The sequence below is a fragment of the Mastacembelus armatus genome, chromosome 8, assembly GCF_900324485.2.
Source record: "Mastacembelus armatus chromosome 8, fMasArm1.2, whole genome shotgun sequence".
Taxonomy (NCBI): domain Eukaryota; kingdom Metazoa; phylum Chordata; class Actinopteri; order Synbranchiformes; family Mastacembelidae; genus Mastacembelus; species Mastacembelus armatus.
Window position 1 is genome coordinate 5381357 of NC_046640.1, and position 23481 is coordinate 5404837.

Genomic DNA, 23481 nt, shown 5'->3' on the forward strand with positions numbered 1-23481 from the left:
TAATTACTGTGGCTGTATTTCCCCTTTAAATTATATGTTTCACCTCTTCATCTGTTTCCATAAGAAGCTCTTGCTCAGTTGGTGAAAAGTTGTTTCTCTAGTCTTATCCGTTTTGTTTTTTTTTTTTTATTAGTGAGTCTGTGTTTGATCCCGTGGTCTTTATTTCAACATTCCATGATTGCGGCTACGCCCGGCTTGACACAGCTGGCTCGGACGGCCTGATTGAATTCTGCTTTTGTGCTATGCCGTCCTTTTCATTGTTGTGGTTTTTGTGAATAGGAGACAGAAAATATGAAGTGTTATCTCTCTGTGGCCTGTTTTCTCTGCAGTGATTATTCAGTTAGACCGGCTGCTTAAACTAGTGATGACTCTGGTCTTTGTTGCCATGGAGAATGAACACTGACAGCTTGCAGCTGTTGACAACTCACTTTTTCCACTGCTGATAACTGATTTTGTTTTATGTTTCTCTCTTCCCTTAGTGTTGTCGACATTAACTCACAGTCCAGTGCCCTTCGCATTGCTTCTCCTTCTCTTTGTTCCACCCACCAGCCTCTCTGACCCCCTCTCTTTCCCCCCTCTTGTCAGATTTGGGACATCCGCTCTCTGGAGTGTGTTCATGTGCTGCAGACCAGCGGGGGCAGTGTATACTCCATCGCCGTCACAAACCACCACATTGTCTGTGGCACTTATGAGAATCTCATCCATGTAAGTGAGATGCGCACAGAAATGGATACATTTCAATTCCTGGCTCATGAGCAAAATTAGAGCTGTCTTGCAAATAAAAAAAATCACAACCTACTAACAGTATGTAAATACAGTTAGGTCTGTTAGTATTTGGTCAAGATGATGATGGTGATGATGATGATGGTGTCTCTCTCCTCTCTAGGTGTGGGACATTGAGTCTAAGGAGCAGGTGCGGACCCTGACAGGTCATGTGGGAACAGTTTATGCTCTTGCTGTCATCTCCACCCCTGACCAGACCAAAGTGTTCAGCGCCTCCTACGACCGTTCCCTCAGGGTGAGAAGGCACTGTGTCCATTTCTGTGTGTGCATTTGTCTTGTGTGAGTGTGCACAGGGAGTACACTTTACTCACATATGACATTGCATATAGTAAGCACAGGAATGCTTAAACTGTGTTGTGCTAAACTTCTCCTTATGTGTGGTAGCATGTGAGTCATTGTGATAAATAAATTTGAGTCGAAGGACATTTTGGAAAAGATACTTGCTCAATTTCTTGCTTAAAGTCACTTGAGAAGATCGATGTCCTACTCAGCTGTAGCCAGTAGCCAGTTAGCTTAGCATAGACTGGAATCAGCTACCAATGGGACTAAAGCTCATCAATTATTATATCTTGTTTGTTTAAACTGCACAAAATCTAGTCTAAAAATATCCTGTTCATCCCACTCAGCATTAAGCAAACTTAATTCTTGTATTACACAAGCACTTGTTCATGCTAGATTGCGTAATGTGGGACAATTCTCTATTAACAAAATCTTTAACGAAGAAGTAGAAGTTTGTGTGAAAAATAATTTATCATATCGTCTTTACAATGAGGTGGAGTTTATATGCTGTGGATGTGTGTGCAGGTGTGGAGCATGGACAACATGATCTGCACCCAGACCCTGCTGAGACACCAGGGCAGTGTAACAGCTCTAGCTGTTTCCAGAGGCCGTCTCTTCTCTGGAGCTGTTGACAGTACCGTCAAGGTAGGACAGCTCATCCTCAGCTACTCCATCCATGGGTCTCTCTGCTGCTGTGTCTTCATGATGCAAGTTCACTGTCCGTCTGTGAATATGAGTTTCCACCTTCAGTTCATGCTCTGTATTTAAGTGAATTTGATATAAAGTGTTTTATAGCTATTTGGAATAGATGCCATTATGTGTCCTTCCTGATCTTTACCACCCTAATCAGTAGTTACATATGAACACCTTCATTTTATGATATAATGTGCCAGTGTTGGCAGTGGTGGAAAGTAACTAAGCACATTGCCTCAAGTACTGTACATCAGTAAAATACTGAGGTATTGGTTTACTTGAGTATGTCCATTTTCTTCTCCTTAATGCTTGGCCTCCACTCCATTTCAAAGACTAATTTTTTTACTGCATTATATTTATCTCATAACTTTAATTATGTTTCAGAATCTGATGAATGAAATAAAGTACCATCTAATCAAAGCTTAATGGATCCCTGGTGGGAAAGTCACTACTAGCAGTATGCAAAGTACAGCTAGGTCTGTTAGTATTTGGTCAATTACACAGTTTTAGTAATTTCACCTGAAATGAAACAGCCAAGGTGTTGAATTGTAGACTTTGAGCTATAATTTCCCAAAAATACTGCATTAATGATTTAGGGTCTACAGCCATTTTTTACATCCACCCCCATTTTCAGAGGCTCAAGAGTCATTGGACAAATACACATCAAATAGTGTATATACTTTATACACTGATGAAAATCATTTGCAGCTATGTCTGCCTCAGGTGTGTATCCCATGGACATGACCAGACGCTGAGTTTCCTCCTTTACTTTCCTCCCTACTTTACTTTGCCAGGCCTTTACTGCAGCTGCCTTGCTGTTTGTTTGGAGGTCTTTCTGCCTGCACTTTTAGCTGCAGTAAGTGAAAAGCTGCTGCAGTGGAAAATTCTTCTGTGGCTGAGTCAGTGACCTGACCTCCGTCCAACTGAGCAGCTTTTCACTTGATTTCAAATCCATTGTGGATTACAAGAACTGTGTCATTGTCCAAATATGTATTGTATATGAGGTTGCTAACATTAACTCCAGCTGTGACATTTAAGTGATGAACACAATAATAATAATACTCCAGTACTATAATACACATTAATGTGAAGTGTGACATTCTACATAATGACTGCTTTTATTTTTGGTATTTGAAATATATTCAGATGCTGATTCTTTTGTATTTAGTACAATTTTGAATGCAGGATTTTACACTTTTACTTCAGTAAAAGGATCTGAGTAGTTCTTCCACCACTCAGTATTGGATCTTATCCTTTTCTCTTTTAGGTGTGGACCTGCTAAAGGAATGGTTTGGTCTGCAGTTGAGTCCAGTTGACTTCATATTTCATTAACCACACTCCACAATGAAGCTGCATCAGAATTGTTTGTTGCTTTTAAAACTCCAAACATACCCACTGGCACATTGACCTGAGTTTCAGGTTTGAGGACCCACTCCAGGTCACAATTAGTGGCCTCTTTGACCCAAGCGCACCATGAGGTAAAATAAGACAAGCTGCCTTACAGTTGCACCACGCTGCGCCAAAATGAGACGCTGCATTCCTATAACCAGAGCAAGAAACAGAGAGGATTGTGGCTGTTAGTGTTTTTCAAACTGTACATGGTCTTGCCTGCTTCCTGCACACACCTGCCATTTAAGAACTGTACTGATGATGCCTAATGCGTACTGTTCAAGTAAGTCTAAGGGCTGCTTTCACAAACAAGGAATGACACCACATTTACTCCAAATGTTTGTGTTTTGTGACTTTTCAAAAGTCAAATCACTCCTGAGAGAACTCCCAGAATGCACATTGCATTTTATGCTGTTTTGTGTGTTTTATGCTGGAATTTTGTGAAGCAAAGCACACTAAGCAGAGAATTGTCAGTCTACATGTGTTTTCAGCAAGAATTCAAAAGATAAACTATTCTTAAATTCATCTTTTGGCAGTAAACTTTCAAGAAAGTGATCTCATAAAAATACAATGGCTGAAAATGAGCTTATTACACATATATCAGCTGATTAACTAACTATTAATCCCTGAGGGGAAATTTTGTCGAAAGTTTAGACTTTCCCATAAAACTGAATGAGAAAGTGCAAAACCTTTGCCTAGTGGTGTGTGTACACTGGCACTGACTTTTTATATTGTCTATATATATATATATAGATATATATATTAGTGCTGTCAATCGAATAAAAAATGTAATCACAGTCCATCTCGGTTAGCAGATCATTCATTTTTAATTATACCAATCACGATTAATCGCAAATTTAAAATACTAGGATTTACCAATAAATGTACTGAAATAAAGAAATGCATGACAAACTAGTTTAGGGAAACAGATCCAAACTTCCATCTGGAAGCTTTTTATAACAAAACTTGCCGTTCAGCAGACCAGGCGTCGTGTCTTCTGCCATCATATTAAGTAATGTAGCATTCACTGTAACTTACCCTTATCAAACAATGATATATATCCATCCGTGCTGCGATGACGCTAAGAAGTTGGGGTCAAACCTTCCATCCATCCACCATCTATACCCACTTATTCCTAACCAGGGTCACAGGGATCTGCTGGAGCCTATCCCAGCTCTCTTTGGGTGAAAGGCAGGGGTCCACCCTGGACAGGTCACCAGTCCATCACAGGGCCACATAGAGACAAACAACCTCACACACTCACACTCACTCCTATGGGCAATTTAGAGTCACCAATCAACCTGACATACATGTTTTTGGACTGTGGGAGGAAACCGGAGTACCTGGAGAAAACCCACACAAGCACAGGGAGAACATGCAGACTCCACACAGAAAGGCCGGATTGCGAACCACTCAGCCACCATGCTGCCCAGGGGTCAAAGCTTATCAGACAATAAATTTGCGTTAAAACTTTAATCACATGTGTTAATGCGTTAACGTTGACAGCCCTTATATATTTATATATATATTTATTTATACACACACACACACTTAGAATGTATCTTGGTCATAATTGTTCAGAAAAACTATATTTAAAAAATGACTGAACATTCATTTGTGCTGCAGACAAAAGCATTTCACATGGATGAACATAGGTGCAATAACACATTTTCACACTCCTTGTTCGTTGTGGCTGTCACCCAGCTCAGTTATGTGAAACCAGCCTTTAGAAAACACCTTTTAATAAGTGAAGACTTTAAAGAAATGACAGATCTATAGATTTACTGAGTTTTATATTAGTGCCATGATCGAGCTGTATTCAGAACCACTCTGTGGTTGTACAGTTGTGTAAAAAAAAAACAAACAAAAAAAACAGACATTGCCGAGCTTGGACATGTGTCTGTGAGGCTGACTCACACTTGCCTACATAACAGACAGGCAGAGAGGAGGACACACCTTTGTGTGCATGTATGTGTCTGTTATTGTGTATATGTGAATGTGTTTCAATGAGTGCCATATGTGCGTATGAACAGTTAGGAAAGACTGTCATAATGTGTCTTTTTCTCCCCTCTTTCTATCTCCCTCCTCCCTCTTTCTATGTCTAATTTCAGCTGGTTATAATAACCATAACCACAGATTAACACTTTGACTGTAAAACTTTATGTACTCAAGCAATGAACTAGGTGTACTTAACCTCAAAACTTCCTGAGACAAATGTCACTGAGACAGAGTGAAGTCCTGTTTTCTTAAACTACGTTTGAGGACCCACATTGGGTTGGCCACGTACACCCACACCAAATTTAGACACTTTACACATGTTCAGAAGTTTTTTTGTTTTCATTTTAGTGCAGATCTGGCCACTGCTTACTGTAGCCTTAGTGAGGAAGGTAGAGGAGGGAAAGAGAGGAAGTGTCTTCTGGTCACAGTTTCAGTGATTTCTGGTATACTTGTAATTATGTAAGCCTGATCAATAAAACTGTTGTACGCTTTGAGAACTGTTCATCTCTTTTATTATAGCAAACTTGCTGCTTTCTGCTAGAGCTCAATGCTAGATGGCATGAGTTTTTTTTTTTTTTTTTTTTTTTTGGGTTTTTTTCTGTTCTTAATTGAAAAATGTCAACAATCAATATGGCATTACAAATTACTGCACAGATTGAAAAGTCCAAGCAGCACAAAGAATTGCATTAAAAAAAACAATAATAAAATAGAACATAAATAAGGGGAGGGACATCAATCCATATACAGTGACAAGTGATCCATTAGTTTTTTTTAAAGCACTTTTACAATAATTTTTTTTTAAAGAGATTAACAAAAAGAGGTAAATTCATTTTTCAATGCAATGAATTTGGGGTTCACTTTAAAGAATCTACATTTATGGAACTAACTCATTATTAGGCAAATTATACCCAATTTTTTTAACAGTAGTACGATTATAAAACTGCTTCGTTGAGCAAACTGATCAATGATAAATTCAGAATCAATACTACTAAGACAATCTATTTTTACTGACAGAAATGCTAGATTATGTGCACATTATGCCTTAGGTACAGACAGTAAAATAGCCTCATCTGTCTAATGACGTTAGCTACAACATAAACAACTGTTGTTTGTTTGTTTGTTTGTTGTTTTTTGTATGTTTTTAACTGGCGGGCTATAAAGCATCTACAGTGTGGATGCCGCCGCCTACTGGACCGGAGGGGAGAACATAGTTTCTCTAGGTGGATGTTATGGGCTTCAGTCCTGTTTCGCTGCTAACGTTAGCTAGCTAGTCATCTTAACATTTGTCATGCTAACGTATCAACACCTCTTCACTATTTGTGGTTAACGCTAAACTAATATCCAAAAGAGTCAGTTGGGGCCTCAGATGCTAAATAAAATAAAAGATCCTAAAAAATAAAAACAAAAAATCGACGCCAACTTGGCGCCACTACCATGGATGTTGTAACCTGACCGTTGCCATAGAGATGTGAATTTGCAGAGGCACGGTTGCTAAGGAACAGAAATCCTCTTGGTTATTGGTCAGTTTTGCATCACCAGAGCTACAAGAGTCCTGCAGTGAAAATGTGTTTCTTAGGAATAACACAGTGCAGGCCTATGTTTCTTACATATTTTATATATTTATATATATTTTCTTACATAGCCATCTGCTAATGGCTAATATGTCATAATTATGTCATAAATAATAATTTAAAAAAAACTACTTTATTGATCCCAAACTGGGAAATTCCCGTGTGTATTTTAACCCACCCAAGTGCACACACAACCGGAGCAGTGGGCAGCCATTGCTGCGGTGCCTGGGGAGCAGTTGGGGGCTCTTTGCCTTGCTCAATGAAATCACCTCAGTCGTGGTATTGAAGGTAGCGAGAGTGCTGGCTATTAACTCCGCCCCACCGACAATTCCTGCTGGTCCTGAGACTCGAAGTCCAACTCGCTATACACTAGGACTTTTTGGGACTGCCCCCAAAAGATGTTCCCTGACCGGGAATCGAACCCAGGCCGCGGCGGTGAGAGCGCCGAATCCTAACCACTAGACCACCAGGGAGGCTGTAAGTAACACTTTAACAAGAGGTCAGATCGTTTTTTTGTGTGTCACAGTGACTTGAGGGTTTTATAAGTAAACTTTTTTTTATGATTTCATGGATACTGGAAACATTCACACGTAAAGTGGGAAGTATTTTATGGTAGTACTGAGGTACTATAGTATGTGACAGTCGCTAAATTGTGGACACAGAACACAGGGTGCTAATGTCTGCAAAGCAAGTTTCAAAGACATTCAAAAAAAATGAAGCATGTTTTTCAGACATTCAAATATTAGTTTCAATTATTTGAACCATATTTCTAAGCTTTAAAACCATATTTTACACAAATTTACTTTCAACCTTTCAAATCATTATTTCAAAGTTAGAATTTTATTATCAACTACAATGTGGAGATCATGATTGTATAAGATTTTGTTGTTCCTGGGGCACAGGAAGTGACATAAAAATACACTGTTCTATTTATGTTAGAACACCTGTTTTTTTGTGTGTGTATGAATGTGTGTGTGTGTTTTCTTCTGGACCTGTAAAAGGTGCTGTCCTCACACTTTTTTGTATACTTTTTTGGCCATTTTGGCTTGCCATACACATCTGTTGCGTGACTGGGGCAGCAATTACTGCAGGTTGGAAGATTTGAAAGTGAGAGCAGGTTCTACAGCCTTAAAGCCTAGCTCAACACCACCAAATACTGAACAATTAACATTGAATTTAATTAGACGACCTGTAAGAGAAACACGGGGGCTTGAACAGTTCTAAAACAAATGGAGTACAGGCACTGAATAAACTGCTGGAGAAGGACTTTGGAAATATAATTCAGGTCACAGCACAAATGGAGGCTGAGGATGGTGCAGTTTGTATAGAACATTTATTTATTCAGAGCAGATGGCCATAAGATGCAGTCACTGCAAGCACACCACTGTTCAGTCATTACAGCACACAAACGCACACAACCACGCACACACAGATTTCACACAGTCAGTAGCAGAGCAATACAAAACGTACACTCGGCCTCTCTCCAGCACTCACATTCAGTCGCTGCAGAGCAGAGGAGACACTGGGCTGGTGTCTGTTCAGATAATCACAGGCAGAAAATCAAAAACAGGTTGGCTCTGTTCTTTTTAAGAAATAAAATGAGTGATACTTTTGCTCCGCAATATATTTTAACTATTTGTGTTTTCACCATTTGTAGTCTGACCCAAACCCCACACCCCCAAACACAAACAGAATGCCTACACCATGAGAGATGAAGAAAATGAGATCAAAAGAGGAGGAGAAGAGACAAATTATAGCTTGAACATGACATACCAAGTTTAGGCGTGAGGCCATCTGGATGTAAGCTGCACTCTGAGGGTGGAAGAAGGGTCTGTCTGCACATCTGAATGGACTCAGCAGTCTGATCAAGGGAAGTTTACTCTGCATTAATGTGCTACAACATATGCAAGAATAACATCAGGTTGGAAAAACCTGAGAAAATTTGGACACCTGATTAATATAATTGAGAGTTTACTGATTGGTGGTCTTTATATGTATGTTTTTGTAAATCTACAATTGAGAGGAGTTTGGAATTTGGGAAAATATATATGTATTTACTTTCTTGTCAAGAGTTAGATGAGAATATGGATACCATGTTCATGTTTGTTCAGGGAATAAGAAGCAGCTGGTTAGCCTTTCTTAGCACAAGAATTGGAAACCACAACTATGGGGATGAATAAAGTTTTATCTTACATGTCATTTTCACACTTAAGGATGTTGATTAGTGAGGTTGTCAGCATCCCCTCAATGCTGCCAGTCTTTATACCAAGCTAATCAGCTGCTGGATATATAACTATATTCATACAATCACAAGAGCAATATCAGTCTTCTCACTGAACTCTTGCAAATAAAGCAAATACGTTTATTTTCCTAAATAGTGGAATATTACAGTCTTTAATAATCCTGCAATATTGCACTCAACTGTGGTTGCACTCTCCAGCAAGCATGCAACGCCATGATGTCAAGTGACCACAGTGTAGTTGTTTCACTGGAATAAATTAGTTCCTATTTGTAAAATCAGAAGACATATCAAAAGGGGTAATAAGGTACTGTAAATATTTTAAGCACAGATTGTGTAACAGAAAAGTGTGGGAAAAAATGTCCCTGTTACTTGGCCTTTGTTTAGGTCTGATGATTTTTTATGACGAAATTTAAAATAATAAAGTAAAACAGAACAGGAGAGAGACCCTTATTTTGTACATACCCATCTACTGTATTGTAGTCAGACCAAAATCACAAAGCAAGGCACATGTTTCAAAGAAAAGAGACTGATTGTTGCATTTAAAACAATACAAAAGGAATACAACTCAACAACATGAATTGCTTGTATTATACACATTGCCACACCTGGACACATGTACACATTTAGGCAGAGGAAAAACTAAAATTAAAAAGAAAGAACAAAAAATAAAAACAATCACTTCCTGGAAATGTCCCAACATGGTATCCTACAATGATTCATCAGCTCAGACCACTTAAGCATGGAGCAGCAAACTGATTTAACACTCAGATTAGATCTGTTTGAAAAATAGTCTTCAGGATGACACACACATCATAAATACATTTTTTTTGCAAATATCCATATATATAATCTCTATGTGATCATAATTTAAATACCACGACTATTCTTTGAATTTTTATTAATTTATATTAGGAGTGTAGCTGCTATGGGACTGTGAAACCTAGACTGTAATGGGCTGAGGTACAAATGGAATATCAGAGTATTGCACCTCGCTGGATGCAGTTTCTGTGTTTTTACGTTTAAGAACGTAGCATTGTGCAGAAACAAACCATCCAGCATCACAGATCTCTGCCGCCACTCACGCCATCTTCACACTTTTTTTTTTATCCCATGAACATGCTACCATGACAACACACTGTGTAGTAACCATGATGATGCTGATCAGGATGGCAGGGTGATGATGCAGATTGTCATGGCAACCGGGGGGGTGGGGATGTGGGGACATGAGAGACAGAGGCGGGAAGAGAGGGGCTGTCTGCTGAGGTGTAAGAAAGGCTTTCAGTTATCTCACGTTTTTACATGTATCCTGACAAAATACATTTATAGATCCCACACAAGAATCTGGGAAAGTAATTTGGCAAGTATTAAATCAATATAGCATTTTAAAAGTATAACGTACCCATACTGGGCCAATACTGACTTATTAACTGAACTGGTCATCAGCAGGTAGGGATGAGTCCACAATAATCTTTATTTGATTATAACTAAATTCAGTATCTCCACCACCACTTCTTCAGCAGGACTCAGTGCCAGAACAATCCCTGGCTTCAACTTTAAATAGAATTGATGCTGTTCTGTGCAGCAGTTTACAGTCTATAAAGCCCCCTCCAGGCAGAAATGTGTTTTGCTTATTCTTGAGAGAACATTCATCTCTGCTCATCTTAAATGAGAGTTTAACACAATGGAAGTGATCAAGCAGGATTTCATAACAACACAACTGGTGGCAGCCGATCACGGTCCAATAGGCAACTTACTTGAATGTGCAGTGGAAACATGAAGCACACGAATAAGAGACGTCTTGAAAGCAGCTAAAATCATAGTAAGAAGGAAAAGGTTGGTATATTTATAGCTTAGGGACTTTTTAATGAGATAGAAGACAATGTAGTTTTAAGAATTGTATCAAAGTAACTGAACTAATTTTGTGGAAAACCATGAGACATAAACTACTTCTCACATCAAAGCATTTCTATACACCTTATAACATGTCTGGAGGGGATCTTTAAGTCTGGGGGAAAATATAGCATTAATGTTGGTTTGGTATCAGCAGATACCCTGAGTTCATGTTCTGGAAGAGACAAAATTTACTGCATCCCCACTTAAAAGTGTTGGAAAAATCTTTTGGAAGTATTCAGATTTTTTTAAAATTCAATACATGATAGAATATAACAATAAAATATATTAACAGTTATTCAATTATGTGTGTTGCTACACCCTTTTTTTAATAGCAGAACTTGGGAATGATTTGTAGACATATGCCTCTGACTCTGGTCCTTGTGTTGCACTGCCCATGGGAATTCAGAACAATTGAGTCTAATCTGGCCTTTGACCCTGAGAATCAGCTTCCTTCACTTGCATCCTAAAACCCTTCATCTTCAAGACGTTCAAGACCTGCTGTCCAGGAATGCCTGCTGTAGCCTGACTTCAGTCTTCCCCTTCCTTCCACTTCTCTCATATTAGTTTATACTGTGTGGGCTCCCGTATGTGTGTGTGTGTGTGTGCAGGCTTGTTGCATGGGTCATTGTGCTTCTCCTGTGTGTGCGTGTGTGTGTTAAGGGTGGTGATGAGGATGCATCACAGTGTATGGATGTAGCCAGGGCTGGAAACTGAATTTGATCCTGAAATCCACAAGCTCATGTACACACGTCCCTCTCTCTCTCTCACACACACACACACACACTTTCAGGAGTTGAATGGTCTCATTTTGGTCACGGATAAAATTTTTTCCACCAAATCATTTACATCGTCACAACACCAGAGGTCACCATTCCACACAGAACCAAGACATCAAACCAAAGAGCTAGAGATTCATATTTATCAGTATATTATATATTACTGTGCTAATGCAGGTCTTTTTCAGTAGATATAAACTCTCCATGCTTAGAATGTACACATACCATACTATGATTCATTACACAGTTGGTTTTTCAATCAGTAATAGTTAAGTTTTATTTAGTCCACGTCCATGTGGAGTTCTGAAAACAGCCACATTTTGATTGCAGTTTTTTCCTTTTTGTTGCATTAATTCATCTCTGGTAAAAATCTTTTCAATCTTCTCTCTTCATCTGTTTTTTTTTTTTTGTCATTTCCCCCTCTTTCTGTTAGCATCTCTCTTTATCCAACCTTCATTCCTGCTCTCTCTCTCTGCCATGTCAGTCCAGGCTTGTGGCACTGCTCCATCATCAATTACATCACTAGGAGAGAGAGGAGATGAGAGGAAGAAGAGAAGAAAAACGAGTTTTCCAGATCGGTGACAGACAGACAGACGGCAGGAAGGGTGAGAAGGGAATGAGCATGACAGAGAGAGAAGGATGAAGAGCAGCAAAGCGAGATAGACAAGAGATAGAGGTGTGAAGCCCATTGTGCCATCTGATTTAATCCTGATGCTGTGTTGCCATTGAGACACCCTGACTGGTTTTTGTGATTACTCCAGCATGGCGTCCAGCTGGTCGGCCAGGTCATCAAACATGCTGCCGATGTCGTCAAGGATGCTCACTGTGGTCTTCTGCTCAGCAACAGAGCTACACATACACACAAACACACGCAAGTAGAACATTACACCAACTGATAGAAAAATAGTTCTAATCCTAAAGTAGCTTTTATTTCTAACCAACAGAAATACCAGGTGTCACTGGCAGGTCTTGGATTTAGCTATTTTATTAAGTTAATCTTAGCTCCATGAGTGGGCTGAAGATGCCATCTGTGGGTAAATGAATTCAATGTTCCAGATGACTCGCAAACACTTGTAAAACATTTTGAATATACCCTTGATGCCTACATACACGATATCAAGCTAAAAGGCTGAGGCCAAAGCTATAAAATGTGCATTACCTTTGAAGATGCAGGTAAAGAACATGAAAATGTTTTTAAAAGCATTCATGTATTGGAGCACAGAGTTAGCATTATGCTGCGTTTTGGCCACTTCTTAGTACAAAATGTTAATAAGCTAAAACTAATATCTGTTGGAAACTATGATGAACTGCTTGTTTTTTGTCATTGACGAGATGAGACAAGACTAGAATGTTGTTTGCCATATATCGGACATTTAAAACAGGCTACATGATTTGTGTGTACTTAAGCACCGTCTGTGTCAGTGGATTGGATAAGGGATGCGTGCCGATGGAATCTCAGGAAGTTCACAGTACTGTTAACGGTGGAACTGCAGGCAGAGTTGTTAACCAGAGTTACCTGGCTTTTACACCTCCAGTATTCAGTAGGAAGAAAATTGTGATTTGACTAACAGTAATGACTAATAGTTGATGAAAACATAATGACTTTTCATTAACTCAAATTAGAATAAAACAATAAAAATGACACAATGTTTGTGACCACTGTGTGATGTACTTGCACATGTTCCTTACTCCTCATGCCGCAGTATCTTATCCTCTACGGCCTGCAGTGCTGCAGCTAGTGATGCACTCGTCTCCTCCAGCTTCTGATGCACCAGAGAATCCACACTGAAGTCAGGCGTCGTCGTAGCTGGCGGTGCCGTGACGCCGCCTCCCATCATCCCACTGTCCACCGAAACACCCCCAATGGAGGAGCGGGGGGGTTTCACGGGCGGGGGCGTGGGGCTTGGAGTGGCAGGAGTCTGGGGTGTCTGTGGAGTAGTGGGAGTCTGCGGGGTGTGAGGGCTCTGGGGAGACGGGCTTGGGGGCTTTGCATTTGGTGGGCTGGGAGTATTGGAAGGAGGGAAGGAGGGGGGCGAGCTGGTCTGTCGGGCCACTGCAGAATGCTGTTTGACTGGGGCAGGGGCTTGTGTTGAGGAGGAGGGGCTGGTCATGGAGTGGATTAATTTGGCCGGTTTGGGTGCTGTGGGCGGTGGCGTTGGTTTGGGTGAGACAGGTGGAGGGATCTTCTTTCCTTCCACTACAAAGAGAGAGAGAGAGAAGAACAAGGCTGGGTCAATAACTGACTAAATCTGATAACTGTTCTGCAGCTTCCGTCTTCCTGGGACCTTCAAGGGCCGAGGGTGAACACATTCTGGGATATATCAGGACATGTCCAAAGCATGATCACTTAAAGGATGTGAGATATAGCGCAGACAGTGCAGAACTAGAAAGAGCACCCACCTCAGTACACACAACCCTCTACAGGCACTATAGAGAATGGATGGACAGTTTTTCACCCCTCTTTTAAGTGTGACCACAGCGAGCAGCTATAAACACGGCATATGGTGCAAATTGGTCGGTATGTTTTAATCAAAGAGCTTGTTGATCAGCATTAGAAACCCTGATCGTCGCTCTCATCTGACACAAACACACAATCACACACTGTGAGTACCTGGGCTTCCAGGCGTCCCAGGCCCCGGCAGGGGGACTCTCTTGTTGGAGGCAGGATGTGGGGGGGTCTGTGGGGCTCCTTGTCTCTTTATCTGTGCCACTACAGGCTTAGGGGAGACTGGAGGCTTTGGTTTCCTCACTGGAGCTCCTTCATTGCCCACTGCAGGTCCCTGATCCATACCATCCCTGCAAGGAGCAGCAGTCACTTGTGGTTGAGGTTGTGGTTGTAGTTGGGGTTGTGGTTGCTCTGTCACTCCAACATCAGAGACTGGGCGGCGTTTCATGGTGGCAGTGCCATTCTGGTAGGGCACTGGCTGCATAGTGTTGACTGTCCCTGCCCCCACGGGCTCTCCATTGGCCGCAGCCAGGTCAGTGTAGCCCTCAGGCTCCTTGTCGCGGCTCTTGGGCCGTCGTTTGACAGTGGACGACTCCTGGAGGGTGAAGTCAGAGCCGTTGGGGTAGGGCTTGGAGCTGCGGGGCCGTCGCTTTAGGGTTGCTGTGGCTTCGACCCTGGATATGTCCTCCTGGGTGTAACCGCTGTCTCCCTGCTGACCCTCACCGTCTCCCTGCAGACAAACACAAAATACACACTAACGGAAAATTCATACATTCATGACAAGAGGTAATTTTTGCACAAACAGTCATAAAACACTGACAAAGATAAATGGATGACACAAATAAAGCTTACAGAACACAAGCTTTAGACTGGCTTAACACTAGGGCTGCACGATATGTCAAGGCAAGCATCATCATTATGATATGCTCATGCACTATAGTCACATCACAGGACGTGAAGTGTCAAGTTAACAAATTTAGGTCTAAAACAATCTTCATATAAGTATGCAGACGCAAATGACAACAGCAAACTCTTGCTTTCCAGTGCACGTGATCAAGCTCGGTCCACAGGGGGACGACATTGGCCACGTGAAGTGTAGAACATTTCCAGGGTTGTTTTAAGCAAAAGTTAACTCAGAGAGAAGGTCAGTTTCTCTTGTTTCGTGTTACGGCAACACTAGTTGCACCCCTAGGATTTTCAGGTGAAATGCAATGAGGAAACCAGTCTCACACAGCATTTGTGTACTTGTGTGAAGCACATTTCGGGTCTAACATGTCATACTGCATCTTATGTGCTTAATACAAACAGAATTTAGTCAGCTCCTTGGATACATGTAGGTTTGGTGTGCACAACAAACGGATCACTATCATCTGACCAACGCACCCCCGCTAGACATCGTCAGTTGTATGGATGTATTTTGGCTCTAAAGGCAGTGATGCTGGCTAAAAATAATTTTGTTCTGTTTACAGTATTTTTTCCTGTCATAATATATATCACAGAAAAAAATAATATTGCAAATGTTTTTTCCCAGTATCGTGCAGCCCTGCTTAAAACATTAGGACACATTTGAGTTTACATTTCATTACATAGATCAATAGATAGATAGACACATATATAGATAGCTACCTGTCCTTCTCCTTCTCCTCGAGCCTGGCGGCGGATGGTCAGGCTTCCCTCTTCTGCAAATGGCAGGTTCTCTGATGAACTCCCACTGCCTCCTGAGCTGGGGTGGGGTGGGGACGGAGGATGGGGTGAAGACGAATTTACAGGGGGAGGGGAGGTTTCTGGCTGGGTGCAGTGAGTGGGGAAATTGGAAGGAATTGGTTGATCGCGCCTTGCAGCTGCTACAAGCTCGGTGACAGGGCCACTAATTGTCCGTCGCCGGTTCACCACCTCACCATCAAGACCAATGGCATCACGTGTTTTTCCCACCTGGTAAAACACACCGACATATCATTGGTTGGCCATGTAGCAGGTCATCAATAAATGTGTTTACTTGAGAGTTTATAAAAAGAGACATAGATATATGTGCAGACAATATCTACAATGACTGCCATAGACAACGTGTTTTCTACAATACCTGGAGATAATTCTTCTGCAGTGCCATGCCTTTGGCTCCACCCCCTATGGAAGACATCTCTAACATGGCAGCGATGCTCCTCACACTACCCATGCTGCTCGTCTCCACAGCACCTGTCTCCACGGACACTCCCAGGTCGCTGGCCCGCCGCTGTTGGTGGTAAGGCACATCCAGCATGCCCCCCGTGGTGGTGAGTGTGGGCTGCTGTGCGTTGGCATCTGTCAGGTTGGAGATGGAGCTGGAGATGGCAGAGCTGGAGCGTTTGGGTGGTGGTGGGGGTGGGCCTTTTTTCTTCTGCCGCAGAGCAAAGGACTGTGTCTGACTGCGGGGGGCATTCTTGTCCTGGTTGCGGACGGAGTGGCTGCGACTGACACGGTGAGTAACTGTGGCATATTTACCTCCTTCCCCTCTGACAGTCGTTGAGCCCTGATTTCCTGTTACCTCTGCCTCTCCTTCTCCTCCTCCCCCAGCCCTGCCGTCGCACTCACCATCTGAGACGGCATATCGGTTGAGGCTGTGGGCTCGTTTCTTCTGGAGCACTGATGCATCTGCTCCTTCACCCTCAGCTGGCTCAACCTCTGGTGGGAGACAGAGGAGTGGGACCTGTGGTTGCTGGCTCTCCCTGACCTCCATCACCTGCATCTGTGGGTGGTGTTGAGGGTGTGCCTGATGCTGTGGGTGGACTTGTGGCTGTGGCTGTGGCTGGGGCTGGGGCTGTGGCTGTGGCTGTGGCTGGGGTTGGGGCTGGGGCTGGGGCTGGGGCTGGGGCTGCTGCTGCTGCGGTTGAGGTTGGGTACACGGAGCTCCGCGGTGGGTGGGAGACTGAGGGGGGTGGGAACGTGGTGACTGAGGTCGCTCCCCCTGGATGAAGTGTGCAGATGGCTTAGTTTTAGCTGGTGGGGAAGCTATGCTCTGGACAGAAGAAGTGGAAGAGGAAGAGGAGGTTCTAGTTTTGGTAGGGGTGTGAGGAGGAGTGTAGGGTGGAGCAGGCTGAGAGTGGGAGTGGCGGTGTTTGCCTTGAGAGGAGGCACTGCCTCTGTGAGAAGACGTGCTTCCCTGACTGCTCTGCTGTCTCATTGTCCGTGCCTCCTTCTTAGGAGGCCCAGCACCACCTCCTCCTCCTGTCATCACCTCATCATGGTCTTTACTGACGGTACGAGTTCGGTGAAGTTTGACCTCCTGACCTGGCTGGGTCATGGCACTCTGTAGCTCAGTGCTCAACTCACTGTCCTGGAATGTACTCATCTTTGGAGACATAAGCTCTGGAAAGAAAAATAAACTGTTATAAAAGCAAATGAAGATTAATCTTAATTGGACAGGAGGTCATAGTTGCACTATTACAGAAATTAAAATGTCATTAGATAAAGTTTAAGACTCACTAAAAGATTAGCCTTATAGCAGACAATAATTTATTATCATCTTACCATCTGGAGGTGGGCTGTCCACTGACATGACTTCCTGCTGCTGTGTGATTGGAGGCGGCTTCTTTCTGAGGGAGCCCCGCCCCTCTGTACCGCGCTGCAGTTCAGCCAGTCGCTTCACCGCTAGCATCAGCTTCTTCTGGTGACCTAAAACAATGACAGATTAGAAATACAGTTCCTGTTAATGATAATTATTATTTCTATGATCATCATAATTATCTACAATATACAGATCTTCTTACTTACTTAGAATGTAAACTATGAAGTTAAATATGCAATAGGTTATGTAACTGATCACATCAGTCAATTAAATCAACTTCTGTTGAAATGAATAATGTACTGGAATGTCCGTACACAGCACTGTGTACTGCCTTAGTATTACTGTACACAGTTATCTAGCCAAAGCCTTTTTTCAGCAAGGTAATGCTAACAAAATTAGCTAGCTAACACTGCTACAACATTCACAGGCACCATATGTCTATCAATAACATTATAGTCACTAGTGTGATACTAGATAAGTGTGTGTAATGTTTTGGTTTCTTACAACAACTTAACTGTCTGATAAGCTTTGACTTTATTTTGCCAGTTTTCAGGCTCCATATACAACTTGGCTGTTCCACGGTAAGTTTATTTTGAACATACCTACCTATTAATATAGTCTTAATTGTGAATTTAGTACTATAACTATCAAGGTGGCTATATGTTGGAATGTAAAAGAAAAAGAAACAATTTAACGTGTACTACATATATCTGTACGACTTACCCAGTTTGGTGATGCCAATTTCCTGCAGATCCTCCCAAGTGATGTCAGTGATGAATTCAATGTTCTCGTAACCGTTCTGCACTAACACCTGGTGGTACTGGCTTAAACCAATGGCAGATAGCCACTCTCCCAGACTGGCCTATAGGGACACCAGAAACATGACTGCTCACCAGGCTAGCTGACATTAATGCTGGTAGCCTGCCTTTGAAAACAGGTTTTGACTATAGCTGGTCAGCCTGACATTTTAATGAACCAAAATGATGGTGAAAATTTGTTGAAATATAAAATGCATTTTTAGTTTTATCGTGGGAGCAGTCACCATAGCAGACATTCTTAAACACAGCGTGTGTATGTGTTGCATTTTACTCACAGGTTTCTGCTCAGGTAGCCATTCTGTGACACTTAGCTTGTTAATCTCTGATGTCATCTTCTTTCTGTGACCTGGTTTGGTTATTCCGATAGCTGTCAGATCCTACACACGCACAAACAAGCAAACACATGCATAAGGCATGTGGCACGTGCAGGCTTTTCTTTTCCACAAGGTGCATTAAAACCTCCCAAGATGCAAGCAGTTTCTCTCACTTGTTCACACACACACACACACACACACGCACAGAGAAAAACTTGCAACACAAATAACAAGATAGGACGACATCTCATGAAAGCTTCTGCCAGTTGAGGAGAAAGAGCAGAAATGTAAATGGCACAAAGAAAAAAAGCAAGGAAAGAAAAAGCAAATGTCTGCAGTGAAAATGAAGCAATGGATCAGCTCGATTCTCTGTAATATTTAAATTCAGTTCTTGCTCTGAGTTCATTATTTCATATCACCTCATCATTAGTTAACAAGACCACACTTACATACAAACTAAATTAATTTAAAAAATCAGAGTGCAGATTTATTTGCATTAATAATCAGGTAAAGCATCTGTGTAATTCAGTGGTAGTTTTCTCACACACTCTCTCACACACACCCCGTATACTCTTACATTCTATATACTGATATGACACGTACATTCGGGGCACAGATTTTACAACATATCTGATAATAAAACTCTTTAAGTCATCTTCAGAGTCAGCTCTGAAGCCTTCAAGATGGACAGCTACAACTGTAGTATGTATATATATACAAATAATTTATATACAGTATGCTTAAGCTATTATAAATTCTTTGTATGTAGGCGGGCCCGGTAGATGGCCTATCTCCTCAGAACAGGCAGCAGCAAATCTGTGTTGGAGGTGAAGGGAGGATCAGTAGGTTGTGTGTATATATTTGTACATTTACTATTAAGTCAAGTGAGTTTAATTACTGAATGCATTTAGCTGTGCTGGGTGACTTTGTACATCGGCGGCTAAAATCACATCATGTAAGTAAACTGCAAGTCAGTGATGCTGTACACCACAAAAAGGATAGGCCCTGCTTCATCTAAACAGAAATCTTACTGTATTGCCACTTCATATACGGGGAGAAATATTTATGTTAAGATCTGATTTACAATTTTTATTTAACTGGATACCCTCTGGCTTTAGTAATTCAGACTGATTTCTTTAAAAACATGACTGATGCCATTTGAACATAGTCAAATTATACATTTGTCAGTTAAATAACTATCAGAGCTAATGCCATTTAACTATGTGAATATATATTTACTACATATTTAGAAGAGACAAATGTTTTTTTCATTAAACCCTTTCTGCTACAGAAAATGCTTTACTAATGTGCTCACAGATTAAACAATATGCCTCTTGACAACTGGAGACTGGTAGAGACCATGAACAATGTGGAAACTCTGACTGTGATTTTTTCTGACTTATAATTTGTGGACCACCATGGGGTACAAAAGCTTGCAAGGACCCATGGTAACACAACCATGAGATACTAGCCTGGACAGCCAGACTAACTCTTTTTCTATAATAAGAATTTTTTTCCTTTCTTTTGCTAAGAAAGGAGTGAGACTGGCTGGCCAGGTTAACAAGATACAACCAACCTCTTTACATTTTACAAACATAGCCCAACTAACAGCCAAAGTACACAGAACAACATTAGCATTCATTTGATGTCCACTTCTGTAGAGGTTTTCTGATATTGCATTCTGAACAGGTAACATGTAACATGCCTATTGTACCTGTGAGGGCCTAGTGAAAATGACTACCTAAAGTTTTAGATACTTTTAAGATGCTGTTCATATTGTGAAGCCTTGAGACTCAAATAAACACTGTATGTCCAGTGCAGCTAAAATGTTGAGCACAGCTGTAGACATGGATGTTGTTGCTTTTTGTTACTATTAGCAAGAATTAAGGTGACATTATTATGACACTAATTTTACACAAATTTTACTCAGTACACTCTGAACCACTAAAACTGTAAATTGTATTTGTATATTCTCTTTGTATATGTATTATCAGGATTTCAGCTTTAAAACACAAGACTGATAATATTGGAAATATACAGTTTTTAAAAGAAGACACTTTCTGTTGACGAGTTATATGATACACGTCTGTACAGGAAACAGTAACGTATCACCAGCACCCAGTAGGGTAGCTGAGACTGCAAACAGGTGTAAATAGTGTTAACTGACTGCTTCATAGCTGCTGTACAGTTGATTCAAGCTAAAGCACAGTAAATACATTTATACGTTTTGAACTAAGGTAGACATTGTTCCACTCCACCCCAGCAACATGTCGGTAGTTTGACAGGTTGCTTTGTTTAAGCAATACGGATTGATAGGTCTGTGTTTTGAACCAACTCAACCTCTTAAATATTAAGCATTTACTTCTTTCACATGTACACTCCTAGGTCAATGCCACGAGTACCTAGAGTCAGAAAGAAACACAAGACAATGTCAGATCCAGGATGAAAACTGAAAGCTTAACCCAGGACAGTCTTGGCAGGAGGAAGGAAAAAGACAGCTGAGCTCAGTTTGGTTGACTGGTTCAACTGTGCTCATTTGAGAGTTTTTAAAGGAAGTGTTATACATGCATCTTGAAAACATCAAGGACAGCACAAATCAAAGTCGTGCAGACTTGTTTCCATTGTGGTCCTTGGAGGTGCCTATGACCTCTCTGGGATTCAGGGAATCAGGGTTCAGCAGCCTTACCTCCGGGGTCATTCGGCTTATGGTGGGCAAGTCATACCCAGCACCCAGGAAGTTAGGAGCGTAGACCTGCAGCTGAAAGTCGCTCAGCCATTGGACAACGGCCTCTGAGCTCTACGGGAGAGAAGACAGGGGGGATGCGGTCACTGGCACCATGTCTGCTTCTTCAACAGCCACTTTTCCTCAGCAGGGCCAGGTAGGGCCAAACAGGGGAAACAATGTAGCAAGGAATTTTTTTTTTTTTTGAATCGTGTGTGTTTGTATATCCTATTGTAAGCATATATTCACTGAGTTCAACAAGACAACTTATATATTTTTAGATGATTATATCGATCCAGTCACTGTATAACCCAGCTGGCTCCCAATGAGTTAGTCCTGGTTAGCCCTGCTTGGCCCTGTAGTGAAAATCAGGCTAAAGATAGGAAGGAGAAAGTCCCTGTCTACAGCATATACTCCAGCAAGAGCTGCAGATTAGCAACATCAGGTTACTCCGTGTCTGACATTTTACAGCTAGAAATTAAAAGACAAATTTATTTTGTTTCTTCTGTTCTCTGATTTTGAAGAAGATAGGTCAGTGGTGGTGACCACTCTGGAGAAAATATTGTAAAAGTGTACACATACTCAAGGTCACACACTTCTTTACAGCAAAAAGCTTTCCTTAAATACTCACGCATTTGTACATTAGTACTATTTTTGTCCAAAATGTTGAACCTGCTAAGATAGGACAGACAATAAAAATTGAAACCACAGCTTAGGTGTTTCAATATTTAAAGTGTGAAATACCAAAGTCAATATAGGAAGGGGGCTTATAAATACACATTTTCACCTCTCCTACATTCCCCAAAAATCTTTTACCTTTTATCCTTATCCTGATCTTTTATCTTATTTCAAAACTGAGGTATGGACTGTTCTCTGTGGTTCTGACATGACCATTATTATAGCTGCTTCATACATCTAGCTGCTATACTTTTAAAGCCTTATTATTACTTGATAGTAACTGTATAGTCACTTAAAGCCACCTAGTTGTTCTGAAGTTTAAAGTTAGCCTAGCTATGTTTGCTAATTAAAATACAACACAAAACAGTTCTCATGTGTAGATTATGTGTTAGTAAACTGGTTTTTTACACTTACTAATTGCCATGTCTACACAGTACACCACTAACTGAACTAACTGACAAAGCTAACATTAGCTTGCTATTATCCAATTAGAGTTAGGATCAAATAGGGTCAGCATATCTAAGATGACACTTAAAATCCTGTTTAATAACAAAACAAAAACTGGCGTGGTTTAAAAATTACATGTCACCAAACACAACACAATATAATTCAAATAACAAATAATGTCAGTTGTGTCATTACAATCAAAAATTTGAAGAAAAACATGTAAGCCATAGACACAGAAACTTGTTTTGACTATTAGCGTCCCTTTTAGGTCTGCTTTTCATCTATACCCACTCTCCTTTAGCTACTAAATGTGACTTTGCCTGCCAACAAATTGCTAATTTTGTGTAGCTAAACAAAGAGCTGCAACATGTTCCAAATCTCCACAAAGCTGCTGGCGAAGTTGAATTTAGGAAGAACTTTACAAACAAACTTGATGGTGCCACAAAGGCCTGAGCAGCTGTTAGGGTCCACACATACACCATCAATCAAACGTTTTAGAAAAGTCCCATTTTTCCAGTTGTTACCGAAATTTAAGCAGGTGAGGTCCCGTGTATAATGAGCTGGTTTGTGATAAACTGGACTGAGGGTGAAAATAAAGCAACTTATAGGTGCAACACATTTGGAACCTCTGCAACAGTGTTGGGAAGAACTTTCCAAATAATATTTGATATCCGTTGTAGGCAGAATGCCACGATTGTGTTTTGCTGTTATACAGTTATGCTGATAAATTTAAATACCCATACCTAGCACAATACGAGAAATACTAGTCATTTTTAAAAGCTATAAATGGTCACACAGAAAACTTTTCTTTATAAGGATAGTGGAGAGATAGTATCTTTAGTCATTTCAATTCTCATTATGGATTATAAACGGCAGGCACGTTTTATGTTA

At 41.1% G+C, this 23481-nt stretch overlaps 2 protein-coding genes across 3 annotated transcripts in view; one reads left to right on the forward strand and one right to left on the reverse strand.

Moving 5' to 3' along the window:
• Positions 1-4371, forward strand: part of traf7 (TNF receptor-associated factor 7) — a 13666-nt gene extending 9295 nt beyond the window's left edge. The window contains 4 exon segments of the mRNA XM_026324182.2: positions 586-705; positions 887-1018; positions 1588-1707; positions 3023-4371. Coding sequence (XP_026179967.1) covers positions 586-705; positions 887-1018; positions 1588-1707; positions 3023-3037 — 387 coding nt within the window. The 3' untranslated portion in view covers positions 3038-4371.
• Positions 4372-10050: 5679 nt separating this feature from the next.
• caskin1 (CASK interacting protein 1) overlaps positions 10051-23481 on the reverse strand; it is an 83776-nt gene continuing 70345 nt past the window's right edge. For both annotated transcript variants that reach the window (XM_026324169.1, XM_026324168.1), the window contains exons 16-24: positions 21430-21540; positions 18705-18806; positions 18335-18473; positions 17575-17718; positions 16151-17412; positions 15697-16002; positions 14236-14800; positions 13314-13821; positions 10051-12473 (exon numbers count right to left, since the gene is read on the reverse strand). In XM_026324169.1, coding sequence (XP_026179954.1) covers positions 12377-12473; positions 13314-13821; positions 14236-14800; positions 15697-16002; positions 16151-17412; positions 17575-17718; positions 18335-18473; positions 18705-18806; positions 21430-21540 — 3234 coding nt within the window. In that variant the 3' untranslated portion in view covers positions 10051-12376. The remainder of the gene's footprint in view (positions 12474-13313; positions 13822-14235; positions 14801-15696; positions 16003-16150; positions 17413-17574; positions 17719-18334; positions 18474-18704; positions 18807-21429; positions 21541-23481) is intronic.